At 41.5% G+C, this 21298-nt stretch overlaps 1 protein-coding gene across 2 annotated transcripts in view; it reads left to right on the top strand.

Annotated features, from left to right (window-relative positions):
* The first annotated feature begins 426 nt into the window (after window positions 1–426).
* The window catches only part of c7h7orf57 (chromosome 7 C7orf57 homolog), a 66961-nt gene continuing 46089 nt past the window's right edge, over window positions 427–21298 (top strand). For both annotated transcript variants that reach the window (XM_048599339.1, XM_048599340.1), the window contains exons 1-2: window positions 427–558; window positions 18355–18420. In XM_048599339.1, the coding sequence (XP_048455296.1) occupies window positions 18390–18420 (31 nt within the window). In that variant the 5' untranslated portion in view covers window positions 427–558; window positions 18355–18389. The remainder of the gene's footprint in view (window positions 559–18354; window positions 18421–21298) is intronic.

Raw genomic sequence — 21298 nt, forward strand, 5'->3', positions numbered from 1 at the left:
ATTTGAGATAACATTTCAAGGTTTATGATCTCATACTGAAGACCACAATTCCTTCGGCACTGCAGTTGAGTGTCAGCCCTTTGTGCTCAAGCCCGAGAGTGGGACCTAGATCCCAGAACCTTGTGGTTGCGGGGCGATGGGGCTACCAAACGAACCGCATCTAACACAATAATAAATGGATGGTACAATTAATGATATTAACGTTTATTTTACCAAATGCTGTAATGTGGTACTCATTCCTAAGCGGTCGGAGCAAATAATAATATTTCCAAAGAAACAAAATACCATAAATGGTGATAACCGAAAAGTTAAGAGAAGGCTGGATACATTCAGTATGAGTACAGAGAAACAGATACTCTCTAACCACTGGGGAGGTTAGGAGGGATCATGTGACCAAGCGGTGACGTTGTAACATTCTGGTTGCTACGGTCACGGCTTGGCGTTGCTATGGTCACATTCCGGCAGTTGCACGGAAAACATTTGGTGAAGTGGCGAATTTAGGCGACGACCACCCGCCCTCAGCTCCAGGCACAGACCAGTCGATCTTGGCGACTGCAGGTAATGGTTGATATGTCTGCACTGCACTGGCTGCAGGGGCCTTGCTTCCCCGCGGAGAACGGGGCCAGCCATGGGCACTTGGCTAACGAGTCTGGGGAAATAATGACAGGCGGTTGCTAGAAGCAATATCGTTGCTTACCTAATTCAATAAGTGGTCCAACCTTGCGATTTCTCACAAGAGAGGTCGGTAAGTGGCACACATTGAACGACACACACCAGAAATACCCGTGGTAAATTCTGTGGCCAGATGATACCACGAACTGGAGGTTGGGATCGCGAACAACTGATTCGCACACGGTACCTCTTGGGCGAGGGAGGGACAATAACCTTGCTTTAAATTGTTGCCCATGGACTTCTGCTGCAATTTTGTGGGTATGATCACTATGGGCTCACCAGCTCGATCCTCCTTAGGCTTTGCAATTTACACCTAGCGAGCTCCCACTATCTGTCATGCAATAATTACCAGTTAAACTCTTTTCTGGAGACATTAATTTGTTTAACTTTTCTGCGTTTTTAAAAAAATTTCCTGTTATAAATTCTCCTATCTTTGTCTGTAATGGATCCACATTCGCCTTTGTAAATCTTTTCCTTTTTTATTCCCTAGAGAAGCTTTTACAATCAGTTTTTATGTTTCTTGCTATTTTATATTCATATTCAATTATTTCTTTGTCAGCTGTTTGTCTTCCTTTGCATAATTCTAAAATCCTCAGGCATACCACTTTTTTGGGGGGTTGGGGGGAAGGGTGGAACGACTTTATAAGACTCCACCTTTGATCTAATGCTTATCTAATGCTAACTTCCCTTGTCAGCCACAGCTCTCTAGCTTTTCCTGTTCGGTAATTTTACCTTGAAGGCATGTCCATCTTTTGAAAGCCAAGTATTATTTCTTCAGATATTAGCCATTGCCTATCTACTGCCAAACTTTAGAATGTATTTTTCCATTCCACCACAACCAACTTCCTTCTCTTACTTAGTGCTTGCCTATATCTAAGGCAATAGTTTCAGGTTGAACCACATGTTTTTCAAACCTAATGGAACATTCTATCATACTATGATAACTATTTCCGAAAGGTTCTTTTACAACAAGATTGTTAAACTATTAATTATTAAATAGTCCCTTATCATTGCACAATATTAGATGTAACATAGCTGATGCCCTTGTTGGTGCCTCAACATATTGTCTGGATAACTACCTTAAACACATTATAGGAATTGCTCAAGATGTTGACCCAGAAAACATGGCACATAATGGGTAATGCATACAGTCAAACTTTGAGTGTTGTAGGGAGTTGCAAATATGAGGCTGATGGAGTAAATTCCATAACATTCTCCAGATCATCAAATTCTAGAAGGAGGATTTTTGGCCTATGGTACATACTTTGGCCCTCTGAAGGAGCAATGCAACTATTTTCCGAATTTCTCAATTCTTTTTGAGTAATTAGAATTTCTTTTCTGGAACCATTCATGTGAATCTTTTCTGTGCCTTCTCTGAAGTCCTAAACCAATGCGCCAAACTGAACACAATACACTCGTTAAGGCCAATCTAGTGTTTTATACAGGTTTAACATAACCACCTTGATTTTATACCCTATGCCCTGTTTAGAAAGCCCAGGAGGACATATACTTTATCAAGCACTCTCTCAACCTGACCTGCTGTCTTCAATGAGTAATGTACTTAGGCACCCAGGTCTCCCTGTTCCTCCATCCCTTTTAGAATTATACCCTTTATTCTTGATATTTTGTTTTGTGATGTTTCTAAGCGCCTCGGAACACTGCAACATGTTACAGTTGTTGTACAATTAGATTATAAACTTAATATCCTTTTGTGGGGAATACCTACTGACCTTATACGGTCTGGCCCATATGTTGCTTCAGTCCCTCAAACTGGTTGGCTCTGCTGACCTTCAGGGGCCTGGCAAGCCAAGCATAGCATCTACTGTCCACAAAGATTATTACATGAAGGCTACATTTCAAGAACAACACCCAATATTATCTTCTCAGGACAACTGAGAATGAGTATTTCCCAGTGACAGTCATCCTGAGAATGAATTTTTAGCAAATGAATTTGGCCAGGTTAAGAAGTGGGTCTTTTATATTTCTTTACAGACTTAAGACATAATTAATTGTGACATGACAGAAACACATGAGGATACAATTGGAATGGAATGACACTATTTTTTCTTCTCTGATACAAGACAAGATTTAGCAATGTTGCCATGAAGTCAAATTGCCATTAAAACAGCACTTTTACTCATGTAAAGCACTTGTTTGTAACATGTTTTTTAGAATTCAAGTCTCGTGTGCAGGAACTCTGGTTATCAGTGTTAGCGGCACTATAGCACAAACACAGTTTGCAGCTTTATTTCTTATTTTTTGATCAACCTGTCCAGACATGTTGCAACACACATCAGGGAGGGGTGGGACTTGAACTTGAATCTGCTGGCCCAGAGTTAGGGATGTGACCACTGAGCTCAAGATCCTGAAGAACTCAGCTCGGTTTAAAAAATCAATCTGTTAAGCTGCATTGTGACTTGTGTGTGGGGCAGGAGGCACTTGATCTAGGGCCTTCTATCCCAGTAGTAGGTAACGCTACTATTGTGTCACATGAGTCTTTTGCAGCTGCTTTCTGCTTATTTGGATTATCTCTCTTCTTCATAGCTAATTGTGGTGAGTTTTAATGAGGCAACAGTTTCACTCTGCCATCCCAGAGTGTGACTACAGACTGGTTATTAAGTCAAATTAGGTTCTATGCCTAAGCTTGATTTCGACATGCACTATTTTCACTCTTTCTAACAAGGACAAACAGGGAAAGGACTAAGGCTTTTCCCTTAACTGGCCAGGGACACAAGGTCAGTTGCAATACTCTGACAATTTACTTAGATCATCTTAGCAGCAAAATAATCATATAATAAAGACTGAATAAAGACTGTACTGACTGTATGGCTCAATGTGAACATTTGGAGGAGCATTAATTTTTGCACCTATCTGGCAATGTGGAAAATTGCTCAGTGTTTGTCCTATCCAAAATTAGCAGGACAAACCCAACCCAGCCAAATACTGCCCGTTTAGTCTCCTCTCACTGCTCAGCAAAGTGATAGAAGGGACCATCAACAGTATTATCAAGTGGAACTTGAAAAAGAATAACATATTCATTGATGCTCAGTTTGGGTTCTGCCAGAGCCACTTTGCTCCTGACCTCATTATGCTTTGATTCAAAGATGGATAAAAGAGCTGAACTCCATAGGTGATGTTGACAGTGACTGCCCTTGATATCAAAGCCACATTTGACCAAGTATGGCGTCAAGGTACCATAGCCCTAGCAAAACTGGAGTCAGTAGGAATCTCTTGTAGTTGCAGTCACACCCTAGCTCATAGGAATATGGTTGTGGTTGTCCAAGGTCAATCATCAGGATAGCTCAGGACAATGACATCAGCCCAACCATTTTCAGTGGTACATAAATGAGCTTCCCTCCATCATAAGATCATAACTGGGGATATTCAATGATGAGTGTATAATGTTCAACACTGTTCCCAACACCTTCGATACTCCAACAGTCCATGCCCAATGCAGTAAGACTTGGACAACATCCAAGCTTGATCAGCTGCAAGTAACGTTTATGCCACACAAATGACCATTTCCAGCAAGAGAGAATCTAACCATCTCTTTTTGACATTCAGTGGATATATCATCATTGAATTCCCCAGTATCAACATTCTAAAGGTTACCATTGACCAGAAACTGAACTGGACCAGCCGTTCAACTACTATGGCTACAAAAGCAGGTCTGGCAGCAGGTAAGTAACTCATGTCCTATCTCCACGATGGAATACTTCATACTTGCTTGGATGAGTGCAGCTCCAAAACTACTCAAGAAGCTTGAAATCACCTGGGGCAAAGCAGCCGATATGATTGACGCCCTATCCACCACTTTTAACATTCACTCCCTTCACCAGTGATACACAGTGCCAGTAGTGTGTACCATCGACAAGATGTACTGGGCAATCTCACCAGGACTCCTCCAGCAGCAATTTCCAAACTGATGCACCATACCATCTAGAAAGACAAGGGGATCAGATGCATGATTACACCACTACTTCCAAGACCTCCTCCAAGGTACTTATCATTCAGACTGAGAACTCTATCTCCATTCCTGCACTGTTTCTGCATCAAAAAACTGGCACTGCCTTCCTAACAGCATTGTGGGTGTTTACACATTCCAAGGACCGCAACATTTCAAGAAGCAGTCTCACCACCATCTTCTACAGGGTAATTAGGGATGGGCAATAAATGCTGGCTTAGCAATAGCAACATTTCATGAATGAATAAAATAAATGACTTTTTTATTAGATAGTGAAATTCTGAACCTTATCACAACAGTACCTGTAGGAGTAATAAGAAAATATGCATGAGGCAGTAAGAAGAGAGAAGGGGCCATAATTTGCTATAGGAGTAAATAAAATGGAATCTGACATTAGATAGACTTGTCCTCGGATGCTTGGCTTTTAAGATGTTCACATGGCAAGTAGCTTAGAGTGTGAGCTGACAACATCACAATGAAGGAAATTAGACACCTAGAGTCTGAGTGAACGGTGCAAGCAATTTTGAATCTCCTTAATCAGATTAAAGGATTATGAAATTAACAGAATTAAGGACTGAAAAAGAAGTATAAATTAGAATAGGTGAGAATTAGTGAAAATAATGTAAAATCAGGTCCAGAAATAATTAAAAGGAGGAAAGAATGGCTGGATTCAGAAGGAAAATAAGGTATTTTTAAAGATTGTTATAATTTTGCATTTGTATGTCAGCTAGTAGTATTCAAGTTAGTTGTTAGCATGACTTACTTTTGAGTCACAAGGCTCCAGGTTGAAGTCCCACTCCAGAGCTTAAATGCAAAAATCAAGGCAAGCACCCGAGCGCAGTACTGAGGGAAAGTGACACTAGACCATAACGGCCATAAGATATAGGAGCAGAACTAGCCCATCAAGTCTCCCCATAACCTTTGATCCCCTTGCTAATCAAGAATTTATCAATCTCTGAATTAAATGCATTCAATGTCTTGATCTCCACAGCCATATGCGGCCATGAGTTCTACGGATTCAACTATCGGAGATGAGAGATAGTAGGCACTGCCGATGCTGGAGAATCTGAGATAACAAGGTGTAGAGCTGGATGAGCACAGCAGGCCAAGCAGCATCAAAGGAGCAGGAAAGCTGACGTTTTGGGAATGGACCTTCCACAGAAAAAGAAGACCCGAAATGTCAGCTTTCCTGTCCTCTGATGCTGCTTGGCCTGCTGTGTTCATCCAGCTCTATACCTTGTTATCTCAACCATCGGAGATGGAGTCTTTCAGATGAAGTGTTAAACTGAGACGTCATTTCTTGATCAGCAGGATGTAAAAGAGTCCAGAAGAGAGCGGAGTTTTTCTTGGCATTCTGACCAACATTCATTTCTTGTTTAACATGGCCAAAACAGATTTTCTGAGAATTAACACATATGTAGGAATTTAATGTGTTCAACACCAATCATTACTGCTCAGACACTGAAGAAATCTGTGATCGTATGTAGCAAGATCTGGACAACATTCAGGCTTGCGCTAATAAGTGCCAAATAGCATTCACAGAAAGAAACTAACCACCTTCCCTTGACATTGTCTTAGATTACCATTACTGTGGGAGATGTTGGTATCACGTTAGTATCACTGGACTGGTAACCCAGAGATCCAGCGTAATGCAAACTCTTCTGCAGAAGACCACCCCACTGGACTTGAAACATTAGCTCTGATATCTCTCCATAGATGCTGGCAGACTGACTGAATTTCTCCAGCATTTTCTGTTTTTGAACATAACATGAACCCTCCTTTCCAAGGACAAAAGAGAGAGATAAGGCAATGGTGGCCTCACTAATGCCAGCAGCTGTTCTAAGTGAAAGTTGCATGTAACAGTACTACCAGGTTCCCAATCAGCATGAGAACTGTCAGTGTTGTTAAAGGATTAGTAAGTATCCTGGAAAAATATCCTCCTATGGTCAGGAGTACACTTGAACACTCAGGCTGCTTGACTCAGGCTGCAGTATCCACTGTTGGCTGCAGACTTGGCACCTGACCACAGGGTTCACTAACGCACCCTGGACCTCTGGACAACACTACAATTACTGTCAGTTTCTGTCAACTTCAATCAAGCCTACTTTGTCTGGTTAGTCATCTCTTGCCACTCTCCAGGAACAAGACCTATTGCCTCTCATGAATTGCTTCCAACATAACTTCAAGAGCTGCATCTGTAAACTGTGAGGCAGTCCTGTCTTGGATTCTATTCAATGCCTATGCATCTCCATCTGTTGACCTCGAACTTCCACAATAATGGCTGCCTCATATCTATAAAATCTGGTGCTCACTTGAGGGATTTATCCTGTGCTTGCCTCTGCTGATTGGCCGTCAACACCATGTTCTAGCAAATTAACATCACACCATGGACAAAATCACAAACTGTGGCTCCTCCCTAATCCCCAGTTCCACGGAACATGACCAAGAAACAGTTGAGCTCCTGGCTCTACATGGAAAATCCAGCCATCAGAGCCAAGCAGCCTGCCTTCATTCAGAGATAAAGAGTGATATCTTAGGCAAAGGGCTAGATGGTTGCGAGTATACCTTGTCCCATACTCCAGGATGTTCTGCTGCATTCAGGATCCAGGGCCAGGGCTAGTCTACTTCCATCTGCTTTTCTTGTTTCTGTTTTTTCTATTTACTTTTGTTCTTTGCTTTTGCTCATTTTCTTGTTTTTCTCTTTAAAAGCCTTTTACAGCACCTTCGGCAGGGTGAGAGTGGGCCCAGCCTGCAGACCATGTGCGACAGGGGCAATAAACAGAGTCAGCTCCTCCCGACAATCAGTGGTGGCGTCAGCAGCAGAGCTGATGCGTCTTCCCACAGTTGTTTTTCCACAGGGAGTCGGTTAGAGCCGGGCCCTGCACAACCTCACATCCATGGCCAGTTCTGGCACCGAGGTCGCAGAGGCTTCAGCATCAGCGGTCAGACAGACCGGAGCCAGGACCCCAGCAACCAATGACCAGTGGCAGCATCTGGAGGAGCACTGGAGGGGTGCAATGAGTATGAGACCAGGCCCATAGCTCCAGCTCAGACACAGCAGTTGTGGGAGTGGTGGCAACAGTGGAGGTGGGCCCATAACTGAGACCCTAGAGCCTGCTATGGAGCCACCAGGCAATGTCAAGTAGCAAATGCAGGAATAGCAAATGGTAACATGAAGAACAGAGAAAGATTAAACTCTATAACAGTAAAATCTTGTATTATATTGAATATTTTAAGATAGCGCAGGAGCATGGTGACACTTTCAGTTTTGCATACAAAAAGCACTTCACTGCATTTTTATACACATATGACAATAAATCTTAATCTAATCTAATCTAGATGAGTTGGGAACAAAATAACAGAAAGGTTTGAAACAAAAATAACGTTTTCAGTGATTAACAGAGAACATGAAGTACCTTTCATGTCAATAGGAAGATTGACCAAAAATCTTGTTTTCATGTTTGTGTTTTCAAATGTTTGTTTACATCTCGAGAATATAGAATAAAATTATCTACTATGAATTGTTGGTGATGGCTGCCAATCTCCACTAAAACTTCATCTTGATTTTGAATAAGGTGGATAACAATTTTCAAGCCTTGAGAAGAAAAAAAGAGATTTGTAACATTACAATCTAATAATTTTCAATGTGAAACCTCTTCAATAACGATTGTAAGCACTCTCTACTCCATTAAAGACAGAAGATCTTGAGGTACATTGAGGCTCAATGGCTGTATTGATAGCATTCCTGCTTCTGAACTGGATTGCTGTGGCTCCCAACTCTCACTCCATAACATGTTGGCTGTAGAAGGAGTGTCCACATGGCCCTGCAGAAGTTATTAATTTGTCTGGAAAATTGTTCCAGCATTCTGCAAAGAGGTAGTGTGTAAAAGTGCAAAACAAAGATGAGGTTTTTGACAGTTCCTTCAATATAAGCCTCTTTAATGGTGTCTACTGTTTAGCTGTAGCAGTAGGACAGCTTTCAGGGCTGTGGAAGCAGCAGATCTAAGTTTCAATTACGTGTACTTCTAAAGACAGAGCATTTTATTTCAGTAACCAGCTCAGGAGAAAACCGAGAGGTTTTCAGTTTGCTCAAATGTTCCTTTCCAGTGTGATGGAATATATGCAGGAAGTATGCTTGTCTTTAAGCAAAGAAGAAAGTGAAATAAAGGATTACATGCACAGCTGGAGAGATGGTTCATATTTCTAGTTCCATCCCTGGAACTGGAGTGTACAGAAAGAATGAGTTTCATTTGAACAAAGCTAGAATCAGTACCCTTGTTAGGCAAGTTACTAGTGCCAGGGATTCACACATATCAGTGGAATCAAACTAGGGAGTAGGGACTCTGGAAGTGTGAAACCCTGCCTCCTGAACCTGTAACCTCTGGCAATTTTTATTCATTCATAGATCCCTTGCAGCCACAATATGTATATTGCTGGTTCAGTTCAGTTTCCGGTCAATGGTAACTGCAAAGATATTGATTTTGGGGAATTCAGTGATGGTATTACCACTGGATATCATGGGGAGGTGGTTGAATTTGCTGTTGTTGGAGATGGTCATTACCTGGCTGTTGTGTGGTGTGAACATTAGCTGCCACTTATTAACCCAAACTTGAATATTGTCCAAGTCTTGCTTGATTTTAACACGGGCTACTTCAGAATCTGAGGAGTTACAAATGTTTCTGAACATTGTGCAATCATCAGAGAATGTCCCCACTTCTGACCTTATGATGGAGGGAAGGTCATTGATGAAGCAGCTGAAGATGGTTAGGCCAGGACATTACCTGCTCCAAAGGTCTGAACAGGTTAATTAGAAAATATGTATTCTAGGGAACTGCTGCAGTGATGTTCTATGGCTGTGATGATTGATTTCCAAAAGCTGCAACCATCTTCCTTTGTGCTAATTATAACTTAAGGCAGTGACAAGTTTTCTCGCTGATTGCCATCAACTCCAGTTTTGCTGGGGCTACTTGATTGCACACTTGGTTACCTGCTCTCTTGAGGTCAAGAGCGCTCACCCTTCTCCTCCCGTCTTGAGTTCAGCTCTTTTCCCCTTGCTTGGAGCAAGGCTGTAAGAAGGTCAAGAGCTGAGTCATCCTAGTGAAACCCAACTGAGCATCAGTGAGCAGGTTTTTGTTGAGTAAGTGCTGCTTGATAGCACTGTCAATGACACCTTTAACACTTTGCTGATAATTAAGAATAAACTAATGGAATGGTAATTGTCAACTCTGATTTGCCCTGCTATTTGTGCATTGAACATACCTGGGCAATTTTTCACGTAGTTGGGCAGATGATAGTGTTGTAACAGTATTTCAACTGCTTGGTTAAGAAGGATGAAGCTAGCTTTCGAGTTCTCAAGACTTTAGTAGCATTGCCAGAATCATGTCAGGGCTCATAGACATTGTCACATCCGGTGCTTTAAGCTGTTTACTGAAATCACATGGATTAATCAAATTGACTGGAGGTTGGCATCTGTGTTCCTGAGAACCTCAGCAGGAGGCTGGCATAGATTATTCACTTGGTACTTCTGGCTGAAGATAGTTGCAAATGCTTCAGACTGGTCTTTTTTACTGGTGTGCTGAGATACCTCGTCATTGAGGACTGGGATATTTGTGGAGTTTCCTTCTTCAGTGAGTTGTTTAATTATTTACTGCCATTCTCAACTGGATGTGGCAGGACTGTAGAGCTTGGATTTAATCTACTGGTTGCCAAATTACTTTGCTCTGTCTGTCACTTTCTGCTAATGCTGTGTTGCAGCTTCACCAAATTGACACCTCATTTGTTTTTAGTTATGCCTGATGCTGCTCCTGGCACATCCTCCTGCCCTCTTCATTGAGTTAAAGTTGATCCCTTGACTTGTTGGCAAGGGTAGAATGGAGGATTTGTTGAGCCATGCATTGGAATATGATACTGCTGATTGCCCATAGAGCCTCAGAGATGACAAGTGTTGAGTTGCTAGATCTGTTTAAAGTCTATCCTATTTAGCATGATGATGGGGCCACAACATGATGTAAGATATTCTCGGTGTAGTCAGGACTTTGTCTTCATACGCAGATGCACCTGCAGCAAGTATATTGGTGAGAATGAGGTCAAGTATGTTTTGCCCTCTTGTTGGTTTCCTCCCCACCTGCTGCAGACCCAGTCTAGCGGCTGTGTCCTTTAGGACCGGATCAGCTCGATCAGTAATGCTGCTGCTGGGCCACTCTTGAAATTCCTGACCCAGAATACATTCTGTGCCCTTGATCCTGACAGTGCATCCTCCAAGTGGAGGAGTACTGATTCACCAGCCCTGTAGGATGAGTGAGAGGGTAACAAATAGGTTTCCATGACTGTATTTGGCCTAATTCTGTTAAATGGGGTCCAGAGTTAATATTGAGGACTCTCAGGGCAACTCCCTTCCAACTCTGTACCACTGTCCCATCACTTCTGGGGGTTTTGGTCCTGTCAATGGTATTGGACATACCCAAAGATGATGATAATGTTGTCTGGGACAATACCTTTAAGATATGATTCCATGAGTATGATTTTGTCAGGGTTTTGTTTGACTGGTTTGAGGGATAGCTCTTTCAAGTTTAGAACAAGCTCCCAGATGTTCCTGAGGAGGACTTTGCAGGATCGACAGGACTGTGTGTCAATATCATTTCCAGTGCCTTGGTCAATATCAGATGACCTATCAAATGTTGGTCTGGTCTCTGATTTAAAAAGAAGGATTCTGAATATACATTAGACTTACTTACATGCACTGAAAACCATTTTGTAGACATTCAGCAGAAGTCACAGTAGAATCCATTGCCATATTTCATAGAAATAGCGAACAAATATTTGATACAGTGTAGCTGTCTCTACCTCTAATGTGGCACCTGGGAAATCTGCTTCCATTCTTTTGAAGGTGATGCCTCATCAGTCAGTGCATCCAAAGTAAAAGCTTTGACCACAAGCTTGATCCTATCACTTTTTCTATCATTTTCAGAAACAGCAGCCAGAGAATAAGAAATTATCCAGCATTGAAATAGACCCTTGGAGAGTTAGTGCTCTGTAGTACTCAAAATATTCAGTACTTGAGTTTTTGGTTGGTTCAGTACTCTATCTTGTTAGTAATATTACTGTAAAGAATTTCACCCGGTAGGTGGCGTTAACCTCTTCAAAATGTAACTTGACAGCAGTATGAAATGCACCAATCAAATGTAATTTGAGGCCCACATTTGGGTTTATGACTGGTTAAGCAACAGTTTAAAATACATATATGCTTTTATGTTTAGATATTCATGATTTATTTCCTACCAGGAAAGTGATTAAACATAGTTCTTGAACCCTAAGGATAACAATTCTCATCAATAAAGTTCATGTGCACATGATAACCTAATGTCTTCATACAACATTCCTGCATTTATCTTACACAGAAATTTAACTCATAGAGTCACACACATAGAAACAGACCCCCTTGGTCCAATCAGTCCATGACAATCAAACTAAACTAATCCCACCTGCCTGTGCTTGGCCCATATCCCTCCAATATTCCCATTCATGAACTTATACAAATGTCTTTTAAATGTTATAACTGTCTGGCAGTTCATTCCACACAAACCACTCCCTGTGTAAAAATGTTACCCCTCAGGTCCTTTTTAACTCTTTTTCCTCTTACCTTAAAAATATGCCCCCTAGCTTTGCACTCCCCCACCCTTGTCATTCACCTTTTCTACGCCTCTCATGATTTTATAAACCTCAATAAGATCACCCCTCAACCTCCTATGCTCAGTGAAAAAAAGTCTCACTCTTTCCTGTTTATTTTTATATCTCAAACTCTCCAATCCCAGCAACATCCTGGTAAATATTTTCTGAACCCTCTCCTGTTTAAGTAGGTTGAAGTACGTGTGTGAAAGTGGCACACACAGGAATGCAGTAGAAGTACAATACATGAAATCTGCCAATTGTAATTTCTCTCCACTAAAGTCTTAGTTATCTCAGGAGCTTAGAATAAAAATGGTGAGTAGTCCATTTTGCACAACTTTTGATTTATAACATTTTGAAAATCTCTGCCAGTGAATATTTGTTGAACATGATGGCCAGGGTCTCCTGTTCTCAAAGTGGAAAGGTGAGTTTCTTGAAGAGTGAGACACCTCTCACCATGACCACCAATGGGAAAAAACAATGGATCAAGAGCCAATCAAGCACTTAAGTAGTCATCTGTTGGGTTCACCAATCAATTGCTTCCTAGGACAGCAATGCCAATCAGAGGCTGACAGCCACTGTGAAGATCAGCACCATTTTGAAGATCTAGGTTGCTTTCTACACAGCAGCGCTCAAGGCCAGAAGCAGTGGGAAGGTAAATGAGTGCACCAGAGGGTGAAGATGGGACAGAGAGGGGGCTTGGAGGCAAGGGCTAAAGTGACATTCAGCGACCAAATTGCCTGCTTCCTGTTCGTGCCTGTGATCACTTCCAGATTGGGGAAAACTGAGGCGCCAACTTAGCAACTTGTTTTAGCAATCAGGAAGGTTTGCCACCAGCAACCACAGCTAATCAGGTCAGACATGGAATGAGGCTCTTAAATGCTTGCTAAGTCACTGCTTAAAAGCATCAATCAGCACCAAGTTGCAAATTTTAACCATAGGACTTTCTGCCCAGAACTTAATTCCTGAGATGATGAAAAGTTATCTCCCTGGTGCCAACCCCCCATTCATTTGCCCTCCTGTCACCTTCTTTTCCGCATCTGGAGAGGAAAATTCTATCTGATGTAACTGTGATATCCAAGAAGAATATTGCTATCAAGATAATACTATTATACTTGGAGAATCTCTCCTGTCCAGAAAATTTGCCTTCACTTGTTTTCAGACTTTTTCTTTGTTTCAGTGTTCTCATAGGATTCAATATTCTCCTATAAAGAGGCCATGTACTCCCAGATTTCTTATTAGCAATTATTTCTACAGAGTTTTAAAGATATGTATGAAGGCAGCCTGGGTAATCAACCTGACCAAGAAGGACTTAATGATTAAAGCAATCATGACAGTTGTATAACTGCTGTTTAGTCCAAACATCAGAGAGTCATCTTAGAGTCAAATAGTGCAGAAACAGCCCTTTCAGTCCAATACATCCATGCTGACCAGGTTTCCCAAACTAGTCCCGTTTGCCTGTGTTTGGTCCATATCCCTCTAAACCTTTCCCATTCATGTATCTGTCCAACTGTCTTTTCAATGTTGTAATTGTACCTGCCTCTAACACTTCCTCTGGCAGTTCATTCCATATACACACCACCATCTGTGTGATAAAGTTGCCCCGCAGGTCCCTCTTAAATCTTTCTCCCCTTACCTTAAACCTATGCCCTCTGGTTTTGGATTATTTTACCCTGAGGAAAAGACCTTGCCTATTCACCTTATCTATGCCTCTCATAATTTTATAAACCTCCATAAGGTCACCCCTCAACCTCCTACACTCCAGTGAAAAACATCCCAGCCTATGCAGACTCTATTTATAACTCAAACCCTCCAACCTCAGTGGCATTCTTGTAAATCTGTTCTGCACTTTTTCCAGTTTAATAACATAATTCCTAGAGCAGGGAGACCAGAACTGTACACAGTACTCCAAAGATGGCTTCATCAATATCCTGTACAACTGCAACCTGACATCCCAACACCTATACTCAGTGCTCTGACCAATGAAGGCAAGTGTGTTAACTGCCTTCTTCCACACCCTGTCTACCTGTGACGCCACTTTAAAGAACTATGTACCTGAACCACTGGGTCTCTCTGTTCAACAACACTCCCCAGGGCCCTACCATTAACTGTGTAAGCCCTTTTTGTGATTCTTCCTTCCTGACTTCACGAAGTTTACTGGTTGCTCCCTCCATTGTCTTCTTAGTCTTTCTTCACTGTTGCTTGAAAAGGCTCACTCCAAAACTCAGTAAAGATGACAGACAGCTGTCAGAAACTCCTGGCACCATAACATTCTCTGTTTCATATGAAATTATGACATAGTAATAGAGGAAATGGTAGTGTAACCTTGAAGAAAGCAGCAGGAGGGTTTGGAAGGCATGATCTAGTAATGGGGGCTATGAAAGATGAGACAGCAGGAATGGCATCAGAAGTAAAGAAGGTGGAACTGAGGTAAGGAGTTTGGACTGACATAGGATGTTGCTACAGAACAGATGTGGGACATTAGAATGAAGCTATCTTCTTGGCTTGGATTTGGGTAGACCCGAGAATGATCTCACCATGAAGTTATCTACAATTTTACTGTAAATTGCTTTGATTGTTTTGGAATTTATTAAATAGCCCAAGTAAATACTAGCTTTACTTTCCAAAACATCTTAAAGTCAATATTATTTGAGTGTCCATGCCAATATTATTACTGCTTTCTAGAAATCTAATTTTCCACTAACAATCATAATAATGTATCAAATGAATTTTGTCCATCAGTTTTTATTGTTTTTATTTGGTATTATAAATAACAATTTTAAAACACTGTGGTCATAAATGATATTTTAAGGTTACTGGTACAGAATCATTTTTAAATGGATAAGGTGACTTAATGTTTATGATACTGATTAGAATGTGTGCTTCAGTAAAAAGGCTGCTTGCTTTGGATCTGAAATAAATCATTTGAAATAAATAAAGATGCTTTGAACAAGTTTGAGTATAACACGTCACATCTATTATGTTAATGTTATACTGTATAATTAGGTTCATCAGCTGCAATATATGTTTCCCCTCTCACCTTAAACTTATGCTCTCTAGTTTTTAATTCCCATCCCTGGGAAAAAGACTATATGCATTCATCCTATCAATACCCCTCATGATTTTATACACCTCAATCAGGTCACCCCTCATTCTCCTACATTCCAAGGAATAGAGTCCTATCCTGGCCAAACCCTTTCTATAACTAAGGCCTACTAGTCCTGGCAACATCCTCGTAAATCTTCTTTACACACTTTCCTGTTTAATTATGCCTTTCCTGCAAAGCATCTGGAATAGGATTTCCTCCTAGTTTTTGTGGTTATTGGAGATTGCCCAGCAGCTGGCATGTATAGGAGACATTGACCCAGCATACTGAGACTTCACTGCATTGATCCCTGTTGACTTGACTTCAAGCCAATACTCTGTCTACATTGGCCCTCTTGCACAGGCTGACACACAACTTGTTCCAGCTTCTCAGGTTGCTGTTGCTGCAGTTGATTCCTGCAATTTCTTTTCTGGAGTATGGTGACCAGAGGAATGGAAAGGATGATTGATGTCATCTTGATGCTTTTGGGAGATTTGTGAAGACACCAGATGGCGATGTTTCTCTTATACTTTTGTGCTGCCAACCTGTCTCCTCATACCCAGAAGAGTCTGTCACCTCACAATGTTTCTCACATGACCTTCTCCCAGTCATCACGTATTCCAGTGGAAACTGCATTCCATACACCTTCAAGGGTCAACTCCCTTTGAGCAACAATGACATGTGCATGTTGGCAGTGTACGTTACCTAGGGTACTGGAAGCATGGTGAGATTGAGCTTGCTCATTGGAATTCAAATCCCAATGTTATTCCTGCCCCCACATCCTACTGTCTCTGTGATCCTCCACCACCCCCTCCTTGACATACCAGCAATCATTGTCACCATTGAGACTCCTGAGCTTTCCCCTGGAGCTCCTCAGAGTTGAGGTCTCAGTGCCTCTGCTGAGCCTTAACCCTCCCTCGGTTGAAGCCTCCTGGCATTCTTTGAACCCCCCACAACAAGACTTTATGGTCCCTGCCCCGACCATCCACATCCCTGACTAGAACTGCAACCACTCCCCTACTCTTGTGCTTATTCCCTCCGCTTTGCCAAACCTCCCAGATTGATCACCAGACATGAATTGGCCTCAGCATCGACGCCATCATGAACAGACGCTTCAGCACACCTAACTGACTGCAGGCTAACATCTTCAAGACACACTGGCCCCAGAGTGAGAGACAGACTCACAGAAACTGCTGAAATACCCATGCAGATTAACACCTACACATATCCTGGAAGTTTTTCATGGTTGCCAGCAATCCTTAGTCAAATGAAGGATACAGTCTTTACTCAGGAGGTGCCACCAGTAGGTAAGGGCAGCCTCCAATACCCGTCCAGGGACTCAGAAACAGCCAATCAAGCAGTCATTTCTGAAGAGTTAAGATGTTGTCCACATAAGGAGTGAGGAATTGAATGTCAGGTAACTCACCAGCAGTGTTGACTCTTTCTGTTGTAAATATTGTCCTCCTGGAATGTGAGAGAGGCAGGTATTAAGGGAGATGAAAGTGATCACACAGCTGTTATTTTTGTTACAATTTGGAGGTGTCCCAAGTGAGTAAGTAGGCAACATAGAGGACATGTAGGGTTAGCACTGTCAGAGGTTAGGGTCATTTAGAAGGGGTGAGGGAAGCTTTTAAAGTGGTAGAGCATGGGCCTTCATGGGAGGTGGATACTGTAGAAAAGATAGATTGTATCTGGGGTATCAGGAAGAAGATGGTGACACATACACTGGCAGAGTGGAGAAGGGCATAAACCTTCTTCCGACAGTGCTAGGCATTCTTCCAGGCAACTGAGACTGCACTGACTCATGTGACAACCTTGGTGCAGGCTGGCATGGTCTGGCATCGTGACGTCTTTTGCTGGTCCTGGAGTGGAGGTGGGGAGAAGAGGATATCCCACCTCTGCACTGACCTATCTGGCCAGACGTCCAGGTCCCTACTCCAAGTGGAGCACCAAATTTCCCTTGTCTGCCATGTCCTGGGCAAATCTCATGAACTCATTGCTGCTCCAGACTGATGGTGCTTGTCCAGGTGCAGATGGCACCAGGAATGCCAGTGAATACCAGGATATTCCAGCTGTGGCACTTTGGTCCAAAAAATGGTACGTGATAAGATGAGCTAGAATCAAATGTTGAGAATGCCGCAGCAGCAGATGCCATGGAGCAAGATGGCAGAGACGACAGGGTAGGTAATGTTCAGGCTCCTGGTCCGTCCATTCCCTTTCGGCTGACCAGCCACATTTTTTTTATTGCTTCTTGTCATTATTATTATTTATTAATTTCACTTTTTATGTCAAATTCATCTTTTCTTCTTTTTGCGGCTGAGGTGCAGCAGTTTTGGTTGGATAGCCCCCTGTCCTTGGCAGTTTTGACAGGTCCCTGTCCTTGGCAGTTTCGACAGGCAGCCGGTTCTTAGCAGTTTCAAGAGGCCTCCGGTTCTCAGCAGTTGGACAGGACCCAGTCCTGAAAAGTTGGAGAAGGCCTCAGTCCTCGGCAATTGGGCAGACCCCAGTCTTTGGCCGTGGCCGGTTCATGAAACCAAGAGATCGTGGAACGATATTTGTCTTAACTTTGTCTCATTTTTTCAATTTATAATTTATGCAATTAAATGGCACTGTTTTTTGTGGTGACTTATATACATTTTACTGGATTTTCACAAATACAAGTAACAATAGATTTCTATCTGTCTATTTATCAGGGTATGTAGTTCATGAGATAAATTTGGTAAGACAATGACAAGAAATCTTGCTCAATGAGAACCCTCCAAAATAACATGACAAAATTTGGACTTAGAAAAGTGGAAGACTCAGCCCATTTGTGTCTATTTGTTAGAGAGAGAAAACAAAAATAAACAAAAACAGATGTGAATGCAAAGAATAAGCAGTCTTACGTGAATGAGGATGCATTTAAAGATTTATACTTTAAATGTATTTCAAGTGTTGTGCAAATTTTAACACCACATTTATTTTATAGTTCCACAGTAACCAATCATCAACTGAAGGGGAATAATGGCTGACAATAACATCCATAACCAATCTGGTAGGCAGTTTTGATGTTTATTACGTCATGTACATATTTTAATCCAATAAAATTCGCATGAAATAAATTGCTGCTGGAACAAGCAAATTTGTAATATATGACAGCACGTTTAAAAAAATCTCACTGTTTAGTTCTTTGTAAACTGTTATTAATGCCATCATTACCAAAGTATGTTCTAATTATCATATTTTGCCTATAAAGCTACATTTATATATTCATTATATGATGATGGATTAATACTAACAGAGGGAATTCAATGTTAAGCAAATTTCCAGTGGCGTTGAAGAAATGGCACAATGCTTTTAATTAAAATGAAGTCATTATAGCAAAAATATTACGTGTAGAATCTTTCAGCCTCATGGTATTTCTAAAACAAAGTACAAATCACAAATTGAATTGGCTGGAGGTTTTATCTTTATGCTTTCTTTTAATTAGCAAATTATCCAAAAGAAAAATTTCTTGAGTACATTTATGCAACATTGTTGGTTATGTTATCCATTATGTTTTCCTACATTTACAGTTTTAATCTTTTTGAAGATTGGCAGGCAAACAGAAAGCAGACAATAGGCTTAAGTAGGTCTTTTTCATATTGGCAAAATATAATGAATGCTGTGGGATTGGTGTGGGATCCTCAATTTATATATACCAATATATGACCTAGAGTTGGTTGGCTTAGGTGGCTGATTTGTGATAAATTATGATCCCAGCTGTGTGGGTTCAATTCCTGCACCAGCAGCATTACTGTTACCATGAAGGCCTCTCCCTCTCAATTTCTCCCTTCACTTGAGGTGTGGAGACCCTCACGTTAAACGACCACCAATCATCATCTCTCTAAAGGGAAAACAATCCTGTGATCTGGTCAAAATGCTATAACTTTACCTTTATGTGGAATAGAGAGGTTACCTTAGGAGAAAAAGTTGGACAGGCAGGATTTGTATACAGTGAAATTAAGAGAAGTAGTGACTTGATTGAAACATGGAGGATTTTAAGGGCTGTTGAGGTGGTAGATGTGAGGAAGTTTCTTCCTGTAGGAAAGTTCAGAATGAGGTGTCACTCATTTGGAACAGTGATGAGGTGAAAAGTTCTTTTAGACAGCCATGAGTCATTGGAACTCTCTTCCTGAAAAGGTGGTGGAAACAGAGCCATTGAATATTTTAAAATCAGAGGTAAATAGCATCTGGTTAAGCAACAAGGTGGAAGTTTATCAAAGGTAGGGTGAGAATATGGATTTGAGGTTTCAATCAGATTATCCATGATCTTATTGAATAGTAGAGCAGGCTCAAGAGGCCAAATGGCCTACTCCTGCTCTTAGTTCGTATGTTTGCATGTTCATATAAACTGGACAAGCCATTCAAGTATTGTGGTTTCAAAAAACAGTTCAGAAGCTGGGAATCCTACCGCAAGTAGCTCAGTTCCTGACTCTGCAAAACCTGTCAACTATCTGACGTGGAGTGTGTGATACTTGATGATCTGAAGCTATCAAACTATGATACTTATGTTAGCTCCTGTAACATAAGGCTGAAACATAGGTCATGTGGTACTGAACAATTCAATGAACCTTTAGTACAGCTCCTTGTATTTATTATGCACATTACGATCATAGGGACTCACGTGTCTGGGCTCGAGCTAAGCAATTCAGATATACTGTAATACATTTCTCTCAGTCGGCCATGCTGCAAGAGGATGGAGCTTAAGATGGAGACTGAGAGCTTTCAACCACGAGGTTGTAGGCCATGATATTTTGAGAATATCATGAGCAGGTCCTTTAAAGCTACATTGCACATCTGCCATCTACTAAGACACAAGTCTAAGTGTGATGGAATACTCTTGCCGAGATGAGTACAAATTCAACAACACTCAAGAAGCTGAACCCTTCCGGTAGTAAGTAGGTGAATTGATTCTCAATCCATCCATCAACTGCAACACTCACTCCCTTCATCACTGATGCTCAATGGCAGCAGTGCATCCCATTTACAAGATGCATTGCGGTAACTCAGCAACGCTTGTTTGATTGTGCTTTCCAAACCTGCGATGTCTATGACCTCAAAGGACAAGGGCAGCAGACACATAAGCACACCAAGATCTGAAAATTCCCCTCCAAGCCACTCACCTTTTGCCTTGGAAATATATCACTATTCCTTCAGAGTTGCTGGGTCAAAAATCCCAGAACTCCCTACCCACATTGTGGGCTTACCTACAGCACATGGACTGCAACAGCTCAAAAAGGTGTCTCACTACCACCTCTCAAGGCCAATGGACAATAAATGCCAGTGCCACTTACGTCTTAGGAACAAATTTTTTTTAAAAATCAATCAGTTTATATGGACAGAAGCATCCATTTCTCAACTATTAAATTATTCCCATAATTTGGTTGTCAATGGCTCAAATGCCAATTCAGGACAATCCAATGAAATTGAGAAGCACTGGAAATTATGATTGTCAAAAAAAAGTAGTTCTAAATTTTCCATCAATTGTCAAACATTATGGAGATTTCTTCTATTTTACCATTTGCAGCAAATTGTAAATGTGTTCACAAGAATCTTGTACATGATTCTGCTGCAAATAATGGTCAGAGCAAATTATTCTCCTTCATTAAGTTGTGAACCTCAACTGGCACGAAATTAGTAGGAATGGATGACTGCTAATAAAGAACAAAGAACAAAGAAAATTACAGCACAGGGACAGGCCCTTCGGCCCTCCAAGCCTGCGCCGATCCAGATCCTCTATCTAAACCTGTCGACTATTTTCCAAGGATCTGTATCCCTCTGCTCCCTGCCCCTTCATGTATCTGTCTAGATACATCTTAAATGACGCTATCGTGCCTGCCTCTACCACCTCTGCTGGCAACACGTTCCAGGCACCCACCACCCTCTGCGTA

Source organism: Rhincodon typus, chromosome 7 (genome assembly GCF_021869965.1).
Source record: "Rhincodon typus isolate 14 chromosome 7, sRhiTyp1.1, whole genome shotgun sequence".
Classification (NCBI taxonomy): Eukaryota; Metazoa; Chordata; class Chondrichthyes; order Orectolobiformes; family Rhincodontidae; genus Rhincodon; species Rhincodon typus.